We start from the raw sequence: 16,080 nt of genomic DNA on the forward strand, positions 1-16,080 counted from the left end.
AAGTGATCTAATATTTAAAACTTCATTTTTTCATCTTCAGGAAATTTCATTGAAGATGAAAAATGAATCTGATGAACAAATAAAGTTTGAAATATTGAATCAAAATGGCCTGCCTCACATTTTTATCAATATCAATCCGTTATATATGCTTGCTTTCTAAGATATGGTTTTTGCAGTACTGGTTGGAAAATGGGATTGTGAGAATATTATAATCCATTTAGCTCCCCTAGAAAACTACTCCTGAAAATATTTCACAGACTGCCAATACTTTAAATTCATCAATTGAAAAAGTTGCCAAGAAAGATTGTCATTGGGCAGTTTGCCATACAACGTGAAGGAATCTGTCACTACAACAACTACTGGTGCCACCATACACACTGAAGATGCTATGTGGTCACATTAAAATATGTCTAATAAATTGATCAATTTTTCAAATATTTGTGCTAGAATTGAATTTTAATTTTAGGTAATTGTTACTAGTTTTCACCAGCATGGTATCGGTAGGGTTGACGCCTGCGGCTGAAAGTGACCCAGTTGGATGGTTTACAGATTTAAAGACCAAATTATGAAGATGTCGGTTGGTCCAGGTGCAAGGATAATTGGCAGAAACATGTGATATAATTATCAATTAGTTCACAATTAGACTGTCATCAACTGTTGATAAAAGAAGAAAGATTATTAGGTGGTTTTTTAAAAGTGTAGATTTTTTATTTATCATAAATTAAGCTTTAATTCATAAGGATAATTTTTGATTGATTACTACGAATCCGTACAAAAACATTGGACTATTAAACTAAAATTATTTTCGAACAATAATGATAATTAATATTTGTTGGATAATCAGTGGTAAACATTTAGGCAATATCTAAACTGTGCATCCAAAAAAAGGAAAGTAAAAACTGTAATAATGCAGCTATAACACACTAGTGTAATATTGTATATCAGCACAACTATTGGTATATAAATCATGCATACATTTTTAAAAATAGAATACAAAATAATACTGATAACTAACAATAACATGAATTTATGAGGGATTGGTAGCTGTATGGATATATGCTGTAACTCATGCATTGTGTATCTATAGGAAACTATATTTAATAGTGTACATATTTTAACATTGCTTAGTTGATACTGTATAGGCACAATGATCTTCTAATAATAGTATCCCTGTATCGTACTAATCCATTACCATGTCTTATGTCCAAAAATCATAGCAGACATATGTGTTTGAAATCTTAATTGTCATCTCTGTAGGCTGTCCTGTCATTTTAATTGACAAACAAACAGAGGTATTCCAAAATAAACGTGATAATCAAACAGCCACGTCCTTCCCATACCTTTTCACGGCAGCCGTTAAGTGTTCTTTCGTTGCGTGCCTTGTTGGAGACGACATTATCCACAGTCATTCGCAATCCAGTTGTCAATACTAATAGAGTATTCACATCGTTGTCATTCTGTTATATTTAGTGTTTCTGCTATACCATACCAATTGATTTAAAGAAATCTAGATGAAGAGGTAGAAATTGTTGGGACTGGGTATAAAGGGTGGTACCACTGGCACCTTCCTCAAAATTTACATCTGCTTTTATTTCTACCTAAATATGATAGTGATGCTTAAATAAGGTAGTGATATGACATCATCATGTCCATATATGGATAATATATCACATTTTGTTGTCACAGAAAAGTTTGATATTGTAGTCAGAGCTTTATACTATACAAAGTTTTAAGTATAATATCTGTACAATGATTTCTTAGTTTAGGCTTATTTACTTGCTATGAATACATTATATGATCATGGTATTCTAAGAAAAAAAGAAAATATATACAGTACCTATAGAAAGAAGTATTTACATAAACGATAAAGACCACTTTCTTTATTCCAATTCAGCAAATTCCATCCATGGTTAAATTGATTCTAATAGAGACCAAATATGTTTATAACAAGACATAAGAATAAATAAATAAGATACCAATCAAAATGTAATGATCCCTGTATAAAAACACTATACTATATTGTCATGCTTAGATGCATTATATTTATTATATGCATTATTATTATTATTACCTGTTTTAGGTTGTAATTAGACCTATGGGCTATTCATAAATTGTATTTTTAAGTAGCTTATACTTTTGCTTCTTTTGCAGATAAGCTATAATAATTTTACCTGATCATAATATTAAATAAAATTAAACCTGTACGTTTACAAATGCAAGCAAATTTCAAGTGCAAATTTATTTAACGTCAATGATTTTTATTCCTTGTATTTCGTGAGATAAACCCTAATGAGTTTGGCTTTGGCATGAATCTTCATTAAGCACTCTAGTTGACGTTTGCTGGTGGCCGCTATATTGCGCCTATTATCTGTGACCCTGACTGGATAATATAGCAATCAGAAAATATTTATACCGATATTATTGTTATGCATTATTATGGGTATAATTAGTAAATAATAATATATGCTATTAAACATGTTCAATGTTATATTAGTCCATTGAGGTTTGAATGACTGAAGAAGGAATCAAATTATCTTAAAAGTCATTTATGTCCCGTTAAATTGATTCTATATTGAAGTACTTTTGTTATGATTTTATTTACTTTGCAGGTGTGGAATTAAAGACATGTTATTTTTATTTACAGACAGTGAATAGAATGAATCACTATTTGTTTTATGTTAAGTTCAAACATGTACATTCTATGAGCCAAGTAATGTTATTTCTGCAATTATATTATATACCATTCTTTTGTAAAACCAGTATATTATCGTCTTGATGATATATGTTAAAACATAATATGATAAATTATAGCATAAATAAAAATCTGTACACTCTATGAGCCGATTAATGTTATTTCTGAATTTATATTAATTTATATACCCCATTCTTTTGTAAGTCAGTTTATTGGCGTCTTGATATACAGTAGGTTAAAACATAATAAATAATATATAATAAAAAATATAGTCCTTTGTTTACTAATATAAAATTTAAAGAGCTTTTTTATATCCTGAATTACTCATATCATTATTATAATATAGTATATATTGCAATTATATTATATACCCCATTCTTTTGTAATGTGAAATAAGTTTATTACTGTCTTGATATAGGTTAAAACATAATATGATCAATTATAGTACTGTATAAATGAAAAAGTGTAGTCCTTTCATTACTACTGTAATATAAAATTTAAAGAGATTTTTTTAATCCTGAATTACTCATCATATTATAATATATACTAAATTATATTTTATACTAATCCGTAGGAGAGAATATTGATGTAAATGTAAAACTACAGTGGGAAGCATGGGCATGAATTTCAATAGAATTGGGTCACTATTCCATTTTAAAGGTATTTTGTTCATTGAGGCAAACAAATTAAGGATAGAAATTTGTGATGCTTTGTTTGTATGTTTATTGTTTAGATATATTGTCACCCTGAAAAAAAATATTGTTAAATGAAAAACTATTGTTTGCTAAATATGCCATTGTCATCACTTTGAACGCCTAATTTAGCGAAATTCATAGATTCAGGCTATACAGTACATCTGATATTCAGTGGTGTGACATTTTACTGTTGTGTACAGATAGTAATAGCAGTCTTGGGAATTCAACCTGTGTGTGGATTTCCTGTAAGTAATACACAAGTACATAAGTATATTTACTGTAGGTAGCTCTTCAGTCATCACAAAATACAAAATAGTTAATTTTTGTTTTACTAGCTATGTTTTTTAGCAATGGTCCTACACTAGGTCCTAAGCATGTAAAAAAAAGCAGTTATTATAGTGATTAGCTTCATAGGGAGTGATTGCTCAAGAAGTTGAAAAAGTGAATCGGTTAGCGTGGTGTATAGAAAGGTGTTAATTTATTGTTTGTATTGGGTATTGATGCTGCAATTGAGGTGACTTGTCAAAATCTGAATGGATAACCACATACCTGTTTAGTGTTTAATCTAAATTTGAACAATGCAGTAGACAAGTCCTACACAGGTAAGCTGAGACCTACAGTACATTATTATATCATCATTCATTTTGAATGTCTTGTAGTGAGTGATTCTATAAAAACTATTCAACTGGTAATGGTAATTCTTTTTAAGTTTAATGATGTGAATAGTTTTTCCTTAAAATGTGTGTGTGTGATATGTATTTTGTCAAGATAGGCCTGTTGAGCTTTATAAGCCTGTGTTGGTTATGTATAGCATAAGTACAAATGTCATCACAGTTGTGGACCTGATAAGTTTATAACACACACCAAGCGAACAGCGAACAGTTTTTCCTTAAAATGTTACTGTGTGTGATATGTATTCTGTCAAGATATGTAGGCCTGTTGAGCTTTATACGCCTGTGTTTGGTTATGCATTGTTCCACACTTGCAAAAAGTACAAATGTCATGACAGTTGTGGATCCGACAAGTTTATAACATACACATACCATAAGTTTAATGTCATTTTCAACCATTGATATTGACTGTCCCAAGAATTGCCTATCCAAAATATGTCAGCTAACACATACTAGGGCGTTGCACACAACTGTCGTTTTGTAACATGATTAGACGAGATCAACCCATCAGGTCAATATTTCAATATTTTCTTTGATACATGCAATTGTCATCTACAGTATGTGTTATTGATATATTGCAAATGTCTTTAAGTTCAAGTTTTTATTTATTTTGCTTGCGTCATTAGAATTATATTAATAAACATCTGATAAGGATGAATGATGGTTGTAAACTTTATTTGACAAGTACATCATCAATTATACATTTATTAATGCATGTCATGAAATGTTATGTAACTTTTCTGTCATCAATGAGCGTTTTATACTATACTCGCTATATATGTTTCCCTTTGTATCAACCAACAATCAGAGTTCGCAATAACACTGGTCTTCCGACCAATGCCCAGTTAAATGTGTGGCGGACCAGTTAAGTTGTAAAATATCAAGTACGCTCACTAGCAATAATTTAACTCAATTCATCTCTTCATGATATTTCATACCTGGTCTAAATGTAAACAGGGTTGATTGTCTCTACGGGTCTGTTTCTGCTGCATAACGCAATTTAACCGGTTATTTTAAAATAGATTAAAAATAGATAACAATAACAAGACCGCGTTTCTGCTCAATTTGTGCTCCGAAATAACCGGTTAAATCTATGGGTGGTCGTCGAGCAAAACGTCATCATTACCCAAAATGCAATACACTCAGACGGAAGTAGTAAGTTGGCTGTTTGTTTACATCGACGTCAGTACACACGTGTGTGATATCGCCGAACATCTCAAACATCTTAACATAATAAAATGTTGTCTCCAGGTCTAGAAGTTTTGTTTTTTGTAAAGCCTACTTACCATCACTAATAAAATTAATTCTCATGCCGCCTTCAATAAACATGGGGAGGGTCGTGCAGCGCCCGATCGCCTAGGATAATTATTATCTAGCCTAATTCCTCAAAAAGGCGATTGTCATACGGCCCTTCCCACGTGAACGACAGTTGTCTTTCGCGAGCGCGGTCCTACTAAACACCAAACGGAAACAAAAACGAGACTCAGAATGTTGCAATACCTACCAAACGAGAGTATATAATTGTTAATTAATTATGAAAACCCAACTTTTATAGCAAAAATCGTCCGAATTTATGTTAAAAACGATGAGTTTAGCCGCAAAAACTTAAATCAAACGAGAGTATCCAAGTCATAGAATATCGCACGCATATAGTGCCTTTAATAGAATAATGAGTGTTGAACATTATTTCGTATATTTATATACTAACATAAATAATAGCACATTTCTATGCTTAATAAAATCATATTTAATATATTAACAAAGGCTCTGATAACCTTTGTTTTCGGTCGATGTGATGTTTTTATAAAAAATGATGATGTAAAACCCCTGTAAAACGATCAAAATAAGATTGTTCATTGTTCTCCTATTAAAGGCACTAGGGGCGTGCCATAAATACGCTCGTTTGGTTTCAGTTTTTGTTGCTAAATTCATCGTTTTTTAACATAAATTCGGACGATTTTTGCTATAAAATTTGGGTTTTCATAATTAATTAACCATTATCTATTCTCGTTTGGTAGGTATTTGCAACATTCTGAGTCCCTTTTGTTTCCGTTTTGGTATTTATAGGACCATATCCTTCGCGAGCGTGTATTAACGCCTCAAATTGTTTAGCTTGGGTAGTCCGGAACTCCACCCCGAATTCCTCTTTTACTTTCGCAAAAATGTTCTTATATATCTGTGAATCTTTTTTATTGCCTGCCATCCTTCACCGTACTTTCTCTTCCCCCCACAACTGAATAACATATCTTGTGATTTCATTCAACCACATACATGTTCATTTCTTCGTTCGACTGTCAAAACCACGAGGAAAACACACATGGTACGCGACGGTATCTGACCCGGGGTCACAACTGTCAATCAAATAACCGTTATTTCGTGTTGCAGCTAAGAATTGCTCAGCGATAACCGGTTAAACGGCGTTCTAACACCGATTTAAATTGGTGTTTTTAACCGGTTATTTTGCGCTGCCTTTAACCGGTTACCAAAAATGTGTCCTGTTTCTGCTGGCAAGAAAATGGAGTTAATTTATTCACACCGATTTTAATTTATTCACACCGATTTTAACCGGTTATTTTTATGCAGCAGAAACAGGCCCTACCTCATTTTGACTTTTTAAAAGTTAATTGAAGGCCACTTCCTAGGCCCATATTTTGTGACTCAGTAAACAGAGTGGAGGACCAGTAAAATTCTAATTTTACTGGTCCTCTTGTCTAGTTAAAAAAACCTTAACCCCTGAACAATAAATTATTTTTATAATTTTGCTTTGATTTAAACTGTATTTTTTATTTTAACAAGATCGTCTTTGTTGTAATATATTTGGTTGAATAAATATTTCACCATTTTTGTAACATTTTGAATTTATCTATTAGTAAATAAGTTATTCAATATGTTTAAGATTAATATTTTAATAAATAATTAAGAAATGTATAATGAAAGATCATTTCTCAATAATGTTTGTCCTTCTGTGTCTGTGACGATGACGCAAATTGCGCTATGATTTATCAGCTTGATAGGTATAATTTTGCATCTGGGAATCGACAAAGTTTGCTAATATCAACCTTAAACATGCAGTGCATGAAATAATATAGTTATTGAATTATTAATGATTGCCAGTGGGGTCATAAAATGTAACATTTCATTGTTGGTTTCTTTATCTGATATGATTAAAACAATGAAAACTGTTATTAATACGTTGTTATTCGTGTAAATATTGTTTGTCTATAGACAAAAGTTGGTTGTCCTCTTGTGAAAATGAAACAAAACTATAATGTTTATTATGAAGGAAATTGATTGTTTACATTAAAGTAGTACTGAAGGGCTATTGCTAAACTACTGAAGTGTTTTTATACTATATAGTTTGAAATTGAGTGAGTATAGAACAACTTGTAATTACAGACCTGTACTTCTATTGTTTATAATGGAATCAAGGCAAGTTACTACTACTACTGATTATTTATCAAAATATTTCTAACTATGAAGATGAATTAAGCTCTTCCTACACTATCAAACTAGTTTGACAAGGTTTGATGTGGCCAAATATGGTAGTGATATGACATCATCATGTCCATATATTGGGCACATCACATTTTGTTGTCTCATAAAGTTTGATAGTATAGACAGAGCTTTAGAGAAAACTGTAGATTTCAGAAAATAAAAATGTTATTACAAAAATACTACTTTGACTTCTTGTCTATAGAATGTATTTATATCTTATTATATGTTTCTAATTATTTGTTTATTTATGTATAGTATTAGGTGATTTAAGAATTTCTCAGCGATAACCGGTTAAACGGCGTTCTAACAACGAATAAAATTGGTGTTTTTAACCGGTTATTTTGCGCTGCCTTTTAACTGGTTACCAAAAATGTGTCCTGTTTCTGCTGCCAAGAAAATGGAGTTAATTTATTCACACCGATTTTAATTTATTCACACCGATTTTAACTGGTTATTTTTATGCAGCAGAAACAGGCCCTTAGTATTGAGTTCCTTTCCTCTTTCTTTTCTCTTCTTTTCATTTTCTTTTCTCTTCTTTTCATTTTCTTTTCTCATTGTTTTCTCTTAAACAATATTTTTCTGTGAAATGTGTATTTTGATATCACTGAAGAATTTGTACAGTTAGTAACACCTTTAAATCCACAAGGTACAGTGGTGATTAGATTTGCTTGAAGTATCTGTATTGTACAAAGATGTTGCAGTATAGTGTCAGGCTTGGCCTTAGGGAACATGCATAGAAATTGTTTTTTTTTTCAAAGGGGATGAAATAAAGGTCATCGAAAGAAATCAACAAAAATGACTAAAGCTCTGTCTACACTATCAACTTTTATGTGACAAAATAATGTGCCCATATATGGACATGATGATGTCATATCACTACCACATTTGGGCACATCACTTTTTGTTTGATATTCACATAAAGTTTGATAGTGTAGACAGATCTTTAGAAGTGGATTTTATTCTTCTTCCTATTCTTTATTTCTTCCTGTGTTTCACCAGACTTTTGTTTTCATGTTCTACTGTTGGCAATGAAATATTAAAGTTTTAAATAAAGTAAACATCAAACCATTACAATGCAACTGTCCAGCAACTGGCAACCCACTTTATAGTAGCCCTTTGACTGCTGAGTGGGAGAGTGCATGGTCATCCCCTATAGCAATAAAAAACCACAGCAAAGGGCTACAGTTTAAACTACGGATTAATTCCCCAGAACCATAAGTGTGTAGTTAAGCCGTAGCAAAGCTACCAAGTTGCATTTTAAATAATTAAAGATCAAGTTGGCATTATTGATTACACCACTATTTCTAGATTATTGATTTTTTTCCTATCTAATATTCTCAATGCTTTTAAATAAAATACATTATATGAAATGGTTATTTTATTGCTATGAGATACAGTGTGCCACTGATGTACAAGTGTAATTTTCCAAATAAATTATTATTATGACATAGTCTTTGTTGCTATGTATACCTACAGGTGCATAATTTTGTTTTGTAACATTTTAATTAGTTTCCATATAGGTTATTAGATCATTTAATGATGAATTGTATTGACAATGTATATTATTCATTCTTGGTTGCTAGTAGAACTGTGAGAATATGACGTGCAATGCGGGCTCAATGTTTAAAGTCTCGGATACTCTGTCCCGATTCTGAACCTGACTTATGCAATGCTAATTAATTTATTTGAGTGCATTTTAGTCAATAGGCAACTTATAATATTAAAACTAATTCATTACATTGTCATTTATTAAAATGTATGAATTTTTGTGTGTAAATATTTTATGAATACAGTTTAAAAATTTGGTACTTTATATGGGTTTTTTTTTTGTGTTCCCCCTTTTTATAGACTTTATTCAATAATATTTTCTATTAATACATACTGTATTGTGTTTTACTTATTTTATTACTTTTTTTTACAGTATTTTTTAAATGCCAACACCTTAATAATAAGGGTCAAATCGAGGCTTGTGTTGTATTTCCTATTTTCGTCCCTACCTGCTGTAGCCTGTAAAATACTCAGGTCATTATGGCAATGATCTGCCTATATCAACAGCCAATCCTAATAAACAAAGACACATTAAGGCATACTTTAAGCTGGAGTTCAGCTTGCCCTTTTCATTTGGATTTGACATTCTCATTGGGTAGGAACTTGTCTCTTTTACTCTACTTTGTGTTAGTTGGGATCAGGCTAGATTTCTTAGTATAAGCTGATTAATATAAAGACTTAGTTTTGAAAGTGTTCTAAAGGTTTATGTTCATAAATCTTGTGGATATTATGTGTTTTTAATATTAGGGGTTGCCGAAATACTAGGTATTCAAGCAGACATTATTTAAACATTATTTTTTTTACTCCTTTTGTAAATGAAACTACTTGTACATGCCTAAAACTCTGTCTACACTATCAAACTAGTTTGACAAAAAAGTGTGATATGCCCAAATATGGCAGTGATATGACATCATCATGTCCATATATGGACATTTTTTTGTCGTCATTTAAAGTTTGATAGTGTAGACAGAGCTTAATACTTTTTACTCTATCAAACCCGCAATATGCAAAATAGAAAGGACAAACTTTGAAAAGGAACCAGCTAAAGTGAAATGTCAAAAGAAAGGGCAGAAAAAAATCAATTTGATTTAGCAAGTATAATGTTTAGTTTATTGTGGATTATGCAGAGGCACAGATGAGAGGACAATTAACCATCGGATAATTACTATAGGGCAAGCAAACGTCCATTCAGACGTTTTAATCAAGCGTCATCATCAACAGATAGTGTTACATAGTTTTTACAATTGTTGGTGTTAGTTTTGCTGATGCTGGAGCCTTGTTGTCTTTTAGTTGTGTTGTGGGAACTACTGAGCTTGGTAGGAAAAGCTGTACTTTAGGTAAAACAGATAATTAGTGTAAGTGTAGTGTCAGTAGTGTATTTAAACATAGGTATATATGACACTATCATTTATATAGTATTCAAATAATTTTTTCTTTTGGATGATCCAAAGGGAATAAAGCCGTAAAACTTTGGATCATCCAAAAGAAAAAATTATTTGAATACTCATTTATATAGTTCTTTTCAACAGTATGACATTTTCTGATAGTACAGTATAAGTAGTATCACAGTAGGAATGCCAGAGAAACTGTGTTCACTGTTGATTGGAACCAATTTTCAATGTTCATTTTACATTTTCCATTTTGCTAACTGTTAAGTTAGGCTTAGTTGTTTCTACATTTGGTGTGTGTACTGTTTCTGATGGCATGTTAATTCACATTGGCTATTCAAGTCAAGTTTAGTTTTTAAGTGGGACTGTACCACAACATTGTTGCTGATATTCACCTGATGCGTGTCAATAAAAACTATTTTTACACATTTTTTTTTTAGTTTTCCCATCACCAGGCTTGATGATAAGGGTAAATTCATTCCAATATATATCAAGTACTATAAATTTGTTTTAAATTATTCGATATTGACCAGGGCGTGTCTAGATATTAACATGGTCGAAGCCCAACACAGTTTTGGAACGACAACTTATGTGAATCATGATTGTTGTCTGTAGTTACTTTAATGTACAGCACAGTTTTTAGTTAAAATTTTGATGGTAGGGTTTTTTGAACAAATACTTGGACAGAAATGAATGATCTAGTTTCTCGCAAAGATCAGTACATTAGCTGAATATAATACATATTTCACTTTAATAATAGATCTAATTACTTTATTGGCGATAAAGTCAGAAAACCAGTACAGGTAAGAAAAACATTAATAATTAAAAACAATACATATTACTAAAATCAATATAGATTTCTTTAAGCATTAAAAAATCAATGTATTAAATTTATAATATCCTGATTTTAATATTCAAAGTGAGAACTTTAATGCATTATTTAAATTCCATAAGAAAACCTGTTTACTAAATTTTTTTTCATGAATTGAAACAGACCGTTACAAATTGGTTCAGAATTTTTAAAGTAGTTGGATGTCTTATTGAAAATTGATCTTTAATGAATTTTAGTTGAAGGTATCAAAATACTAGTAAATATTCAGTAACAACAAACAAAAACAAAACAATTACAATAATAAAAAATCAGTAGAAATCCTCTTTTAGGACACTCCTTTTCCGGGAACACCCCTTTTCAGGGGACACCCCTATTCAGGGAACACCCTCTATAAAGAGATACTTTCCCATGAAACAAATTAGAGGAAATAATGCTTTAACTCTAAACAACCATATTCAGGGGACACCCTATCAAGAGGACACATGGGTCACATAGATACAGTATCCCCTTTAGTAGTAAAATTATCAATAGTTCTTCACAAAAATTAAGAGCTTATGAAAATATGACTAAATAAAATATTTCTAACATTTAGGACCATTAAACATATTAAATATAACACCATTTGTATCGGCTTATCGTTAAAAGGAAAATGCAAAATATTTTATATCAGTATTAGAAATATTATATTTCATTCTGTTTGAGTACTTATTGCAAATCATTATTAACTTCTTTCATTTTTTTTCGAACAGTAGACATAAAATGTTATATTTGAATGAGAATAACAGAGATTTACATTATTAGGTATATTTATAATTGAAGCAAAATGTAAAATGTTGAAACATCAATTATGTCATATAGTATATTTTTAGGTCTATTGGATTGGAAAAGTAGATTTATATACAAGCTGTTTTTTGCAACAGTTTCTATTTTTGATTCTAAGTTACAATAAATGTATTATGTGCGTTCTTTGCCACAGAAGTGTTGTTTCAATAGACGACTATTTTTGTATTTGTGATACTCATAGCACAGAGTTGTACTAAACATTTACTTTTAAAAAAACCTTTCTGAAAATATATTGCAAAGTATATGAAATAGCTATACTGTTGTCTTTATGTTTCCCAATCTACTGTCGTGGAATTTAATAAACATGTGATAGTATACAAATAATGAATGTTTATGAGTGTAATGGTACAAATAATGGCATGAGGTGAATGATGAAAGGTTATATCAACGAGGCAACGCCGAGTTGATGTAACCTTTCATCATTCACCAAATGCCATTATTTGTACCATTACACGAATATTAAACATTCATTATTTGTTTTATATAACATCTAAATAGATTCCTGTCATTTGAATCAAATATAAGGTAGCCCTAGCCACAAGAGGCCTACATTTCATTCAGATTGATTAAAACAGTAATATTATAATATTAAATGTTAATGTTATATTTATATGGATTTTATAAACACACCTACTTTAGTGTTAATTATGTCAACAAACAACCAAATAATCCTATGCTTAGCAAGGCTAAAACGCCTAGGCTAGGCCTAGCCTAATACTAGCAGGCCTAGCTAGGCTAGACCTAGTGTAGTAGTACTAGATTGGCTGAAAGGCAAAACTTCGACAGACAATTGGAACTTATCTTGACTAATTATGGTTTTTTCAACGATTCCACGTCTTGTAGGGATGTCCCCATTAAGTAATCAAAATCCTAAAAACGATCTAAAGCTATTTTAAATGCCTTTTTGAATGAAATTAGTACATATATATCTCCAAATCGTACACAAAAATCTGCTGCTTTTGCATATCTCGCGGTGGTGTTTACAAACAGAGGCAGGACGACAGGTGGCGCTGTTGTATTTCAATGTAATTTTTGTATTCTAAATTTTTTTTCATCCGCGAAACGTTTTTTTTTTTCGTACACAAAATGTTTAAAAAAGTACTATTAAACGATCGTTTAATAGTGCGTACTATTGCACGCCATGTGACCCACAATCGTCCAATCAAATGACAGGAATTTATTTAGGTGCTATATAATATTGTATCGTTAATAATACATCCATCGTGATACCATCTTAATAGATATTATTTCTAGTACGAGATGTTATCAATATGCTATTAAAGGATCCAATTTGCTTTGAGTCGATATCATTTGATGATACAGTGTTGAATCGCAAAGTGTTTTATGCTCTTAAAATATTCCTGATTAAGGCTTGAGTTGTCACAGTGGTAACTGCTCTAAATGGAATGGTTCTCGTCTCAGACCGACGGCAAAGAATTAACCCTAAGTTATCAGTCAATAAGGTTAGAATGTATTGGCTGCGAAACTGATTAAGTCGAAACGTTGTTAATTGGTGAACAGTTTGAGTACATTTTTGATTGGTTAGGTTATTATGCATTCATATTTCGATAAGCTTCAGAAGACTGGTTATTTTACAGTTTGTTCATATTGTGTAATTGAGTTTATTTTTCTGACAGATGGTAAAGAAATAATACCTTGAAATAGCAATTTGTTTTGAATTGTACGTAGTATCTTATGTACTTTTAAATAGGTTGATTACAATATGCATATTGCTTTTAAATATTTTTGGTTTAGTAGTGTAAAATTGTAAACTAGCTTTGTGTTGATTTATGGAAACTGTGTAATCTTTGAATTTATTTTTTTATTTTACCAGAAGCTTTGTCTAACAAACGTTCTCTAGCTTCCATGTCTTTTATTTCTCAAGCCAGTGGGGTTGGGGGTGGGATTGGCGAAGATGAAATGAAGTGTTGATCTTAATCTCATGGTCCTAACTATTGCATTATAATTGTAGAGGCCGGCTGGGCCCTCCTTCCTCTACCTATGCAAACTAAAAAATGCATATTGAAATGTTACTTCTTTGTCATAACTTTGACTGTACTTTACTATTATTTTGAATGTTACTAAAATATGTCATTAAATAATTATATGGTTCAGATATCAGTAAATAGTTTGGCAACATACTTTGACTTTGAATATGATGTCGGTAAATGGGTGACAAATCAAGCATATTTCCTTTCTATGCAGCTTCCCATGTTGATAGATTTATAATGAAAATAAAAATAAAAAAGTTAATAAGTAACTTAATTTAAATGGCTTTACAGTATGCTATGTGACCTAAAAGTATATGTGGTCAACTAGCTAGTGTGATTGAAGTAGGCCTACTCCCCTTCTCCAGTGATTGTGTTAAGCACCTCCCCCCCCCCACCCCTTTCCTTTGTGATTGTGGTATTCCCATTGCCAAATGACTATAGCACTCTCTTGCCCAATGACTGTGGCACTCTCTTGCCAAATGACTATAGCACTCTCTTGCCCAATGACCGTGGCACTCTCTTGCCAAATGACTATAGCACTCTCTTGCCCAATGACTGTGGCACTCTCTTGCCCAATGACTGTGGCACTCTCTTGCCAAATTACTATGGCACTCTCCCAATGATTCTGGTATCCCGCTTTGCCAAGTTTCATCATCTCAGATTTTTCATTCACAATTACAGATTTCTTTATATATACATATAGATCTCAGTTTTTCAGATTTGCACCTTTTAATCTAATGTTAATTAATTTATTGTTGATGCATTGATATTTTTCTTTTTCACAGATTAATCAATAATAAAATTCAAGATGGAGGACGAGGTAGAAGCACAAGTACCTTTAACAAATACAAAATTACGCCGTGTGTTGGCATGGTTCAGACAAAACTTACTCCTGGTCTTTACAATTGCTGGTGTCATTCTTGGTGTTTTCTTTGGCTTAGTTTTACGTGTTGCAAATCCAAGTGAAGAAGCTATTTTGTTAATTGGATTTCCAGGAGATGTATTTCTTAGACTGCTTAAAATGTTGATTCTGCCACTCATCGTGTCCAGTCTGATAACAGGTAATATAATTGTTTTATTATCTCTCTTATTTTTTTATTTTACAGTAGAACCCCTATTAAGTGGAAACTTTAGGGACACAACAAAGTGTCCCATTAATAGAGGTGTTTCGTGAATGAATAGAGATGTTCTCTGAATAGAGGTTTGGTCTTAGTGATAAAACATATGTTAGCCTTTATGTGTTTCACAGGGGAGTGTCCCCTGAATAGAGATGTCCCAAAGATGGGGGTTCTATCTACTGTATTTAATATTGTTAATTATGTTCTGTTAAATGAGCTTGGGGGAGGAACTAATGTTAAACCGACCTGCCCTAAAGGTTCTTATTAAACATTGTAAACTGGACTAGTACTAAAATCGAGACACATATAAAGTACAAAAAGTCGCCCTTTTATGTGTAAATCTGTACTGCGTTAACAATCAATTCCATATGTACAATAGCCTAATTCAGAGTATTTCTGAGTTACTTTGATCTCAAACACTTTGGTCAATATCCTAAGGGTTGTTACATGCTTCAATTAAGCAAGCATAACATGATGAATGTGGCGTTAAGATTTCAAGAGGGACTTTCTGTTGATAATTCAATTTCAAGTAGGCTTAGCCGGCTTACAGTGGCAATTTACTTTTATTGAAGTGAAAAATAAATAAGGTTTGTAAGATTAGTTTATCAATGAGGTTTTGTGTGATTTATAGAAATGAGATTGAAAAATAGATAAACAACCAAATCTCAAAATAATTTTTTTTTCTTCAAATATAAATTGTCTTCCTTCACCTCACATCACACAATACCCCTCCCCTCCACCCCACTCCTCCCCTCCACCCAATCCCACCCCTCCCCATCATATATTTATATTCTTTCTACTTAATGT

General features: G+C 31.7%; 2 protein-coding genes across 2 annotated transcripts in view; one reads left to right on the forward strand and one right to left on the reverse strand.

The window, feature by feature from the left end:
- LOC144839116 (serine/threonine-protein kinase 33-like) overlaps positions 1-16,080 on the reverse strand; it is a 241,960-nt gene that overhangs the window by 59,291 nt on the left and 166,589 nt on the right. The window lies entirely within an intron of this gene.
- LOC144838805 (excitatory amino acid transporter 2-like) overlaps positions 1-16,080 on the forward strand; it is a 42,866-nt gene that overhangs the window by 11,827 nt on the left and 14,959 nt on the right. The window contains exon 2 of the mRNA XM_078694303.1: positions 14,941-15,216. Coding sequence (XP_078550429.1) covers positions 14,964-15,216 — 253 coding nt within the window. The 5' untranslated portion in view covers positions 14,941-14,963. The remainder of the gene's footprint in view (positions 1-14,940; positions 15,217-16,080) is intronic.

The sequence above is a fragment of the Antedon bifida genome, chromosome 1 (assembly GCF_963402885.1).
Source record: "Antedon bifida chromosome 1, ecAntBifi1.1, whole genome shotgun sequence".
In the NCBI taxonomy this organism is placed as follows: Eukaryota; Metazoa; Echinodermata; class Crinoidea; order Comatulida; family Antedonidae; genus Antedon; species Antedon bifida.